The sequence below is a fragment of the Mesoplodon bidens genome (assembly GCF_964165515.1).
Source record: "Mesoplodon bidens genome assembly, chromosome: 1".
Lineage (NCBI taxonomy): Eukaryota > Metazoa > Chordata > Mammalia > Artiodactyla > Ziphiidae > Mesoplodon > Mesoplodon bidens.
Window position 1 is genome coordinate 26,537,064 of NC_138176.1, and position 10,446 is coordinate 26,547,509.

At 54.8% G+C, this 10,446-nt stretch overlaps 1 protein-coding gene across 5 annotated transcripts in view; it reads left to right on the forward strand.

Moving 5' to 3' along the window:
• SH3PXD2A (SH3 and PX domains 2A) overlaps nucleotides 1-10,446 on the forward strand; it is a 246,985-nt gene that overhangs the window by 225,287 nt on the left and 11,252 nt on the right. For all 5 annotated transcript variants that reach the window (XM_081228410.1, XM_081228406.1, XM_081228407.1 and 2 more), the window contains 4 exons: nucleotides 1,389-1,506; nucleotides 5,095-5,432; nucleotides 6,555-6,604; nucleotides 9,891-10,010. In XM_081228410.1, coding sequence (XP_081084536.1) covers nucleotides 1,389-1,506; nucleotides 5,095-5,432; nucleotides 6,555-6,604; nucleotides 9,891-10,010 — 626 coding nt within the window. The remainder of the gene's footprint in view (nucleotides 1-1,388; nucleotides 1,507-5,094; nucleotides 5,433-6,554; nucleotides 6,605-9,890; nucleotides 10,011-10,446) is intronic.

Sequence of the window (10,446 nt, forward strand, 5' to 3'; positions counted from 1 at the left end):
AGGGTGGCAGCTGCCCTCTCCCCCACTACTGCCAGAGGCTCAGGCAGGCTGCCTGGCAGGGTCCAGCTGAGGGGGTGGGGAGCGCCCGTCTCAGAGCCAGCTGTTCTGTGCCAGCATCCTGCTATTTTGAGCTCAGAGAGTCTCCCACTCGGTGCCCCGGCTCAACACACCTTTGTCCTCATCAATGTACTCCATGGTCCCTTTGCAGCACCTACTGTGTGCCAGGCACTGTCTCAGCCCCCAGGGAGAATCCAGGTCGGAGAGGACAGCCCAGGTTCAGGGTGACCCTCCCAGAGTGTGTGCCAACCTCTGCCGCTCATCCTCCACTGAGGGGACAGGTGGGGCTGGGTGTTCCTTCCCAAGCCATTCCTCTGGGGAGACTCTCCCCCCAGGAGGCAGGGTGTCTGTGGCCGGCCAGCTGTGGGTCTGCCGGTCCCCAGCAGACAGGAGGCCTGAGCAGGGACTCCCCTGGAGGCACAGGGTCCCTGCCAGGAGAGAGGCCCAAGGGATCCAGGAAGACACAAACTGCCCAGCCTCCCCACACTTGCCCCCCACGCTCCTGCCCAGCTCCCCACGGTGCCTCTCTCCCAGTGCCTGGGCAGCCCACAAGAGGGCGTGCAGTCCTACTGTGAGACCAGAGCAGGCAGCTCCCAGAGGGGCTCCACCGAGCTGTGTGGTCAACTCAGCCCCCCCCGGGCTCCCGCCTGATTGTGCCGCAGTCAGTGTTGCCCCTGCTCATTTGGCCCCTGGACCCTTAACAGGGCACATAACCACGCCCATAGCATCCTCTCGGGGAAATTATGTGATCAGGTGATCAGATGAGTGGTCAGGGGAGGCTGAGGTGTCCCTGGAGCTGTCAGAAGGTTGGGCAGAGGAGGGGTTTATGGGTTTGAGGTGGGAGACAGGCTGGGAGAGCAGGTCTGGGGCATAGATGGACGCGTGGCATGTTCAGGAAGGAGAGGGCTTGCCTTGAGGCCTCCAGACATTGAGGGGACACCTGGGTTTGTTCTCAGACTCCCTGACTCGGGCCCCAGGAGGGCCAGGTTCCTCGTGGCCCTGCCCTCAGCCCAGGGAGTTTCTGGGACCCTGAGGACTCCAGGCCCCGGCAGCCTGGCTGCAGTTATGGGACTGGGAGGCCGGGAGAGCCAACTCTATGCTGCCTGGGGCTTGCAAGGCCACCTGGGGCCCTGGCCAGCTTTGGCACATGCAGGGCTCAGCTGTGAGGCCTGATCCCTTCTCTTCCCTTTCCCGGAAAAGCCAGAGGCTGATGCAGTACACCTTGGCCACCAACTAAGTGAGGCCAGGCCAGGGGGAGAAGGAGGCAGGACAAAGGACCTGTACCCTGTCCTCAAATAGTTGTGCTTTCTTGCTTCACCCACCACCCACAGAGGAGAAGTATGTCACTGTGCAGCCTTACACCAGCCAAAGCAAGGACGAGATTGGCTTTGAGAAGGGCGTCACTGTGGAGGTGATCCGGAAGAATTTGGAGGGCTGGTGGTACATCAGGTAAGAGCCCCAGCAGAGGAGCAAGGTGCCTCTCTGCCACCCTGGCTCCCAGGCTGGCCCTGGGCAGCAGAGTGGCTGAGGGCACCAGCTGGCAGGTAAATCCTGACAGCAGCTTTGCACCCATGGCCTGGCTTGACTGCTTCAGCACCGCGAGGCTGAATGGCCGTAACAGAGAGTGCTCATCTTGCACATACCCTCCCGGGACACATAAAGCAGAGCCTGAGCCACAGCCAGCGGGGCACAGGGGCCCCGGCTCGGCTTGCAGGCAGTGGTGCAATCCCTTCCCGTGCATCCGCCAAGAGGGTCCAGCACATCTGAATTTGGTTTTCTGTGTCCGGCCTTGGCTGCTTGGCGTGCTCTGCAGCTCAGGCCGTCTGCAGTGCTGGCGTCCACGGGCCTTGCCGAGGTCCCAGCAGGCAGCCCCTGCTGCCCACAGATGCAGGCTCAGGCCCGGGCTGTTCCGCTCCGCAGGGCTGGCTTCTGTGGTTGAGAGAGCTGGGGCGGAAGTGAGCCCGAGCCCAGGCCTCGTTCAGAGGCCCCTTGCTCGGCCCTTCGCTCTCCTTGGGCCTCATCACACTTCCCAGCTGAGAAACCCATTCGGGGGTGTGAGTAGGGGAGTGGGGAGCTTCCTGACACTCCTGGAAGCAAACTAAACCCTATGGGTTTCACTCACCTCTCCCCTACCAGGTTCTGCCCCCGCCAGGCCCCTCTGCCCTGGGGCTCCCAGGCCAGCTAGCTCCCCCCGCAAGGAGGGGCTTGTTCCCAGGAAATGTTCCTGGGTCCTTTAGAAGCAGCTCCACTGTGATGATTTTACCCAGTTTCTCTTCTCTGCCTGTAACCCGGATGACAGAGAGAGTCCCCGTCATGGGCTCTGGGGACCGCCTCTCCAGCCCACCACACCTGGGAACCCCAGACCCACTGTGGGTAGGATGCGTGTTCTGAGCTATCCCCCACCGAGGGCACAGATGGCCGAGGCGGCGGGGGCACTCACAAGACAGTTGCTCAGAACACAGCACGCCACGTGGTGTTCAGATTGGTCCGTGCTGACGGGTAGGATGAAGGTCGTTGGCCACATGGGATGGAACCTTAGAGTGACCTGCCAGGACATAGTCACCCCTGCCCCCGGCCCTGTGCACACCAGTCAGCGGGCTGAGGTGTCCCTTTCTGTCCCGTTAGGTGGGACAGGACTGTGTTTGCCCAAATCCACTGCCCCTAGGCTTTGATGTTCTCTGAACAATGGAAACTAGAGCCAAGCCCACAATCCAGCCACCACGAGTCTGCATGGGAAGGCCAGTGAACATTCTGGCAGGCTGCTAACCTAAACCACTCACCCAGAGGTTTTCTACAAGGCTGCTGGGTGTTTTAGTTTTCTAAAATGACCGATAAAACCACTCTGAGTTGGTTCATCTAGTCAGCTCTTGTCCCCATGGCCTGGCCATTCAGCCAGTGGGAGCTGCAACCGAGAAAACCCTGCTGAAAAGGTTCCACCTTAAGAAGGCTGCCAGACACCCCCTTAAATATGCCTTTTCCCAGCATCCCAGGCTCTGTGTTGATCCTTACTTCCTGTCTTTCTTCTCCACCCCCCCACCCCCCACCCCCATCCCCGCCAAACACACACACACACGCACACGCACACGCACACGCCCTCCCTCTCTCCCCATCCTCCTTTTCCAGTTTGCTTCCCTCTGGAGTCATTCCGTGCTCCAGAGCTGGAAAGCAGATGTGAGCAGAGTTGGACCCAAACACACACAGCCTCTCCTGATTCACTTCCATCTCACTGCCTGGAATCTAATTTTATCCATGTAACGCTGAAGGAGCACATCAGGGTTTAGAATGGGAGCCCTCAGGACAGTGCGCAGTCCTGACCATCACCCCCAGGAGACCTCGCGCCCCATCTCCGCACAGGTGCTCCCAGTGGCTGGCAGGTTCCTCATCTTTCTTCCAAGATGAAGGGCACCAGGTTCTGGGCCAGATGCTGCCAAAAGCTAGCCGTGTGACCGTCTGCTACTTGCTTTGCTTTTCTGAGCCTTGGTTGTTGGTATATGTAAGATTAGGTATCTTTACTAGTTGCTTCCATCCACCCCTGAAATTCTGTGCTTCTGTCTGCCAGCTCCCTGGCTTCCATCCATTTGTTCACTGATGTCTGCCTTCCAAGCCCCAAAGCGGGGATAGACGGCTGAGCTTGGGTCAGCCTGCCCGCCCATTCATGTGACGTGAACGTAAGAAGCCGCCTCCTGCCTGAACTTTCCAGCAAAGCTCAAACACGTTAGAAACTTGAACTTTCACATTTCCTTTCCTCCTACCTAGTGAGCCCCCAAGAACAAGGTCAGATCAGGGAGGCAGGAGGGCCGGGGATTATCAGACATCTGGCATGGAGGAGCCATTCCAGAGAGCCAGATGTGTCCCGGGGAGCAGGCGGGGACATTGCACCCCAGACTGCAGGGCATTGGCCAGGAATTGCTGGACCAGGAAGTAAGTTCTCAGTGGGTTTGGGTAGAAGCTCAACACCATGGGGGAAAAAGGGAAAAACTTGTTTTCAGAAGTCAGCAAATCCCCTAAAATTAAGTCGGCCCTGTCATTTGCCTTTTGCTCTGTTTATGGGTTTTTGGTTTTGTTTTGTTTTGTTTCATTTTGTTTTTGTTTTGCCATACCAAAGTCTTTAATTTTATCCAGTCATGTGCTTTATTTAGTCTTTTCATTTATGGTTTCTGCTTTTGGAGTTCCACTTAGAAAGATTTTCTCAGCCCCCAAGATTAAGCAGATATTCACGACTTGCATTTTTAAGTTTGCTATACGGTTGTAAGGCCAGAGTCTCACTTGTTTTTCCTAACTGGATCATCAGTCATCCCCAAATCACTCATTGAATAATCCGTCCTTCCCCCACTACTTTGAAGTGTCACCTTTAGTGTTGGTCTGTCTGTGGACTTGTTCTGTGAACTTGATCCATCTGCTTCTCCTGCAGTGGTGTCGATACTTTTCCCACTTGGTCACTCACTCTTTATACACGTCTTCCTAGTTGGTCTCAATATGTCTATCCTTCTGTATAAATGTTTGCAGCTACTCTATCCCAGCATTTTTCAGAAGAGAAAAAATTGAGCTCCAAAGTTGGGACTTGTCCAAAGTACCGGAGGCCGGAACTCGGGCTTCCTAACTCTCACCTATGCTGCCTCTTCACCCCTCTGATCACACTTCCCTTTCTGACTGGGCATTTAACTCTATACACCTTCTTATTTCTTATCTCTAGAATTGCCCTCTGCTCTGGTGGGGTACTAGGCCATTGCAAGGTCTACCTTTTAGGCAGCCCCAAATCTGAGGAATCTTCTCATCTCAATGTCCCATGTTTGCCTGACGTTGCAAACAATGAGAGCCCGCACCAAGAGGGATCAGGCAAAGAACTAGGAGACAGAGAGGAAGAAGTGATGTTCCCGATGTCCTTCCACTGGCCCTCGTTCCAGTTCTCTCCAGAGTAGTGGCTTTGCCAAGTGTCTTACAGAGCGCAGCAGAGAAAGCTCAGCTGGGCAAGGCCCAATGGAGACTGGGGCCTGGACAGGGTGCTCTCATGATGCCATGTCCCACTCCTCCCTGCAGATACCTGGGCAAAGAGGGCTGGGCACCAGCATCCTACCTGAAGAAAGCCAAGGATGACCTACCAGCACGGAAGAAGAATCTGGCAGGCCCGGTGGAGATCATCGGGAACATCATGGAGATCAGCAACCTGCTGAACAAAAAGGCGTCTGGGGACAAGGAGACCACCCCAGCTGAAGGCGAGGGCCCAGAGGCCCCCATCACCAAGAAGGAGATCAGCCTGCCCATCCTCTGCAATGCGTCCAACGGCAGCGCCCTGGGTGTCCCCGAGAGGACCGTCTCCAAGCTGGCCCAGGGCTCCCCAGCCGTGGCCAGGATTGCCCCTCAGAGGGCCCAGATCAGTAAGAGCCTCACTGATCCCCGGGTCCTTGCCACACAGCCCTTTAGAGAAGGGGCGTGAGGTGCAAGGAAAGCCTAAGGTGGGGGGTGGGGGGTATGTCTGCATGATCCCCATGTTATTCTCTTCCTGAGATGTAGGCTGACCCCTGACCCCAGGCTCGCTTTGCCAGCTTGTCTTAAATGCTAATCACAAGCATGGACAAGGCAGTTCCTTCCAACTCCTCCACCGAAGATGAATTGCATGCATATATAAGCTGGTAGCATCCCCTCCTCCTCTAGTGGGGAGCCATGAATGGTCACTCTGCAGATAAGTCACCTGGGCTGTGAAATGGGTCCCTCGATGCAAGGCTGCTCTGTGAGCGACAGCCGATAGCAGATCACCTTCCTGAGCCTAACCCCTTCTTCCCTATTGTCTTCCTCCAGTTACCGGAAATCTAAGACACTCGGAAGGGTGACTGTACCTCCCTCCACAAGCACTTTTAAGCAGCATTCTTCCGGAATCTCCTCCTTTCGTACAGGAGAAACCCAGCTGCTGGCCCCTCCAAATCTCTAGCATCTCAGGGGCAAGGATGCCTGCGGTTGAGGGTTAAACTGTTCTGTATTATGAGACCAGCTTCTGTTTGTGTCCAGCCATTCTTAAAATCTGGAGGAAAGCTGTTTTTTAGTTTAGTTCTGAACTTGGTTACATTAGCTTTATGCCTGAAACCTTCTGAGCAGTCCGTCGGGAGCTGTTTTGGGGGTACTTCCTCTTGCCTAGCACTGCGCTAGCTTCCAAGGATTTGGTAGTGAGCAAAAAATAGACATGGTCTCTTCTCCTAAATTTGGAAATCTGATAAAGCTATCTACCCTTTCCCCTGAAATCAGCCCCTATGTCGTACATTTTGAAATGTGCACATCATTTTGGGGGGTTCACGGATCCCCTTGAAACACAGCTAAGGAAGCTTAAAGATCTCTCACTTCCACTGAAAAAGCCCAGCTATCGTGCCTGTGGTGACCGAGAACATGGGTTCCTCATAAATGCGGGAGAAGACTGGAACTTCCCAGCATCAGGAGGTCACACTCAGGGAAGGCAGGGAAGCCACTGTGTCTGGCTGCGATTTCTGAAGCCCTGTTTCTTCTTCTAGGCTCCCCGAACCTCAGGACAAGGCCTCCACCTCGCAGAGAGTCCAGCTTGGTACGTGTGCTCAGTTTCTTCTCTCTTTCTCATTCCCTTTCCTGGGTGCCCTGTAGCAGCTCCCAGTAATTGGCTGTCTCAGTGCAGAGTCTGTTGGTCCAGAGCTTCCCCAAGGCCATGCTGGAGCTTCCAGCTTTGTGGGGCTGGAGGCAGGGAGGGAAGCCTGGGGAACCCAGCCTTCCTGGGGCCTAGCTGGACAGTTTTTAATCGAAAACACACTGCACTCTAAAGCTAAATAAATCCATCCCAGCCACGGCACTGGCAGACATAAACATTTAGACTGGCTGGCGAGAGTGTCCAGCCAGGGCATTGCCAGGGGCGGGAAATAGGGCTGCTGTCCATGTGAGCCTGGAAGACTTTCAGCTTTGCCTTCCTTGCCCGGGAGTGCCCAGTGGATGCCAGAACCTGGGAGGGCACAGGGCAGACCAGTGAGCGTCCTCTCTGGGGAGGAGGGTGGTAAATGGCAGGGACTGGTTTATGCTGAAGCTCAAAGAGGCTCAATGCTGCCGGGGTCTGTGGCGCCTGTAGGTGGGGTTTCCTGGCATCCAGACCGCCACGGAGGTGGATATGCTCTCAGGGTACTGGGGCTTTGGGTGAGAGGTGGCAGACCGAGAGCCCTAGAACCAAGAACTGTCATCTGGGGCAGTGGGATGCAGTGGAAAGAATGGGGCTTCGGGCCTGCCAGGCATGGATTCATACTCCGTTTCTGACACTGAGAAACAGCAAGCCTCTGGCCAGGTTGCTTACCCTCCAGAGGCCTCAGTTTCCTTATTTATAAGAGGGGGACAGTGCCAGCCATCTCCTAGGGCTGTTGTAAGGATGGGATGAGATGGTGTATGCTGGCCATCGACTTTCCACTTCCTCTGTCAGCGCTCTGTGCACTATGTGTGGACAAGGATTCTGAAGTCACATCTGGGCTTAGCAGCAAGATTTACTGTGGTCAGTGACATCCGCCCCAGGGGGGCGGACAGCAGCAGTCACTGGAAGAGTTGTCCTTCCATAAACAGGATTTTTGAAGATTTGGCCCCTGGAGATGGGACCGTCCTGGCCCTGGCCATCAGCCCCAGTGGAGTTTTCTATCTTGTTTCTCCTCCCATTTTACACAACTGAACGAGTTCTCCCCTCCCCCATCTCTCTCAGCCCCAGCTGATTATTTTCAGGCAGACTTGATTTTGGCAGGAATGGGGTAATTCTTTCCACACCTGCCAAAAGCAGGGCTTGCTAGGACAGAGCTGCCCTTTCCAGCTAGGTCCGTCCGACTCCCACCTGGCCGCGGGGGTCCAGGCAGGGCTGGGACCTGGGCCACATCTGTGTGCATGCACGGCTGCAGAGCCAGCCACCAGGGCAGGGAAAGTTGACCTGGTCCCTCAAAACCAGCCTCCCCCGCACCTTGCTCTCACTTGACCTGAGGCAGCTCAGCTGTGACTGGCAGGATTAGAACATGCTGAGCCTTGAAGGACGAGGCAGGGTAAGAGGAATAGGATGGCGTTTCAGGAAGAGCGTTCGGCTTCAGCTTATGTTTATAGAGCTTTTCCTGTGCTGTTGGCTGGACCAGAAGTTATGTTCATTATCTCATGACCCTGTTGTTAGTTCCATCTTACAGATGAGGAAACTGAGGCTCAGAGAGCGCAAGGGCCTTGCCCAGGGCCACGCAACTGGTGAATTGCTGAGCTGGGATTGGAGCCCACAGGGGTCCACCTGCAGGCAGAGATCTTTTGAGGTCTTCCTGCTACACTGTAGCTGCTTCCCCCTTCTAGCCTCCCAAACACATGTACCTTTTTTATAAGATTGTTTTATTTTAACTCCTTTTTTTTTTAAGGGCTTCAAATGCTTGGCTTTTTTTTTTTTTTTTTTTTTTTATGACCGTTGGGTCTTCATTTCTGTGCAAGGGCTTTCTCTAGTTGTGGCAAGCGGGGGCCACTCTTCATCACGGTGCGCAGGCCTCTCACTATCGCGGCCTCTCTTGTTGCGGAGCACAGGCTCCAGACGCGCAGGCTCAGTAGTTGTGGCTCACGGGCCTAGTTGCTCCACGGCATGTGGGATCTTCCCAGGCCAGGGCTTGAACCCGTGTCCCCTGCATTATCAACCACTGCACCACTAGGGAAGCCCTAACTCCTTTGTTTGATACCAGGCCATACTGGGAGTGATGCGGAGGTGCCAAGGCCATGTTGGCTGGAGTAGAGACTGGCTGAAGCTGGAATGTCCTCTCCACGAGGGCAAGGGGGTTGTCCTGTCCCTTTGGTTCACTCTTGGATGCCTGGTGCCTTGGACCAGAGTCTGGCACCCAGTAGACACACAACAAACATTTGTCAAGTGAATGAATGAGGCTCACAACTCACGGGCTGTGGCCATATTCTACATTTCCTTGCACGTCAGGCTTAGTTATCGACGTGCCATCATCTAGGAAGCATTTAGGCTGCCCAGCGTGTTCTACCCAACCCCAGAGCAAAGGATCCCGAGTTTATTCCGTGCTTGCCTAACCATTTGGCATCATCATGATGACAGACCAAGGGGTTTTCTGACCAGGCCCACACCCCCTTACATCCACCCCACCTCTGCAGTCAGGTGTCACCCCAGTGGCCCTTCACCTGAGACTCAAGGACGTGGCTCTCCTCTCCCAGGGGGCAGTGTGCATGGGCTTTGCTACAACAGTTGCTCTGCTTTTGACTTTCTTTTTGGGACCTAGCTGTTGAGGCTTCTGAAAACTGGATTCCAAAGATGTAAGGGTGGAAATTTACTTAGATGATCATCTTCATAGCTCAGACAAGTCTCCAGCGAATCCTAGGTATTCTTTTTTTTTTTTTTTATGTTGGGGGTAGGAGTTTATTAATTAATTTATTTATTTTTGCTGTGTTAGATCTTCGTTTCTGTGTGAGGGCTTTCTCTAGTTGTGGCAAGTGGGGGCCATTCTTCATTGCGGTGCGCGGGCCTCTGACTATCGCGGCCTCTCTTGTTGCGGAGCACAGGCTCCAGACGTGCAGGCTCAGTAGTTGTGGCTCACGGGCCTAGTTGCTCCGCGGCATGTGGGATCCTCCCAGACCAGGGCTCGAACCTGTGTCCCCTGCGCTAGCAGGCAGATTCTCAACCACTGTGCCACCAGGGAAGACCCCTAGGTATTCTTAGAGAGCCTGGTCAGCAGAGTGGTCTCTTGGTGAGACACCCTGAGACTCAGGTGACTGATACATCCTCAGGTCAGCTGCTCTCCACCTGGTGTAACCGCCACTCTCACCTCAGTTACGGTTCTGATCAGGTGGGTCTTGCTGACTTGAGTCCTTCTCTGCCTCAGGGGTTCCAGCTGCCTAAGCCGCCAGAGCCCCCTTCTGTTGAGGTGGAGTACTACACCATTGCCGAATTCCAGTCGTGCATTTCTGATGGGATCAGTTTTCGAGGCGGACAGAAGGCAGAGGTGAGCCTTGGGCCATGGGGCTAAGGGTTATAATTCATGATGGTCAAATACCTCCCGTCTTTCCCATTTATGTCTTGCTGGAGACATTCCCGAGGGGCGGGCAGGAAAGGTGCAGAAACAGGACCCACAGGGATTAGAATTTGCCTAAAGCCAGTCAGTGCCACAACCAGGACTAGAACCCACGGCTCGTGTCTCCACCCAGCTCCCGTCACAGCAGCGTTTCCCACAGCATATTATAGGAGCTTGTGATGGGGGCACTTTGAAACAAAGGGCCTCTGGGGTTGAATGAGTTTGGAGGACAGTGAGTTAAACAAAACCCAACCAGCTTTGTTGTTTTAATTGCAGAACTTCTCAGAGCCTAGATATGGGGGTGTCACTGTGTGTCTCTTAGAGGGGACTGGAATAGGCAGTATCACCTAGGTTCCTCTCCCAGGAG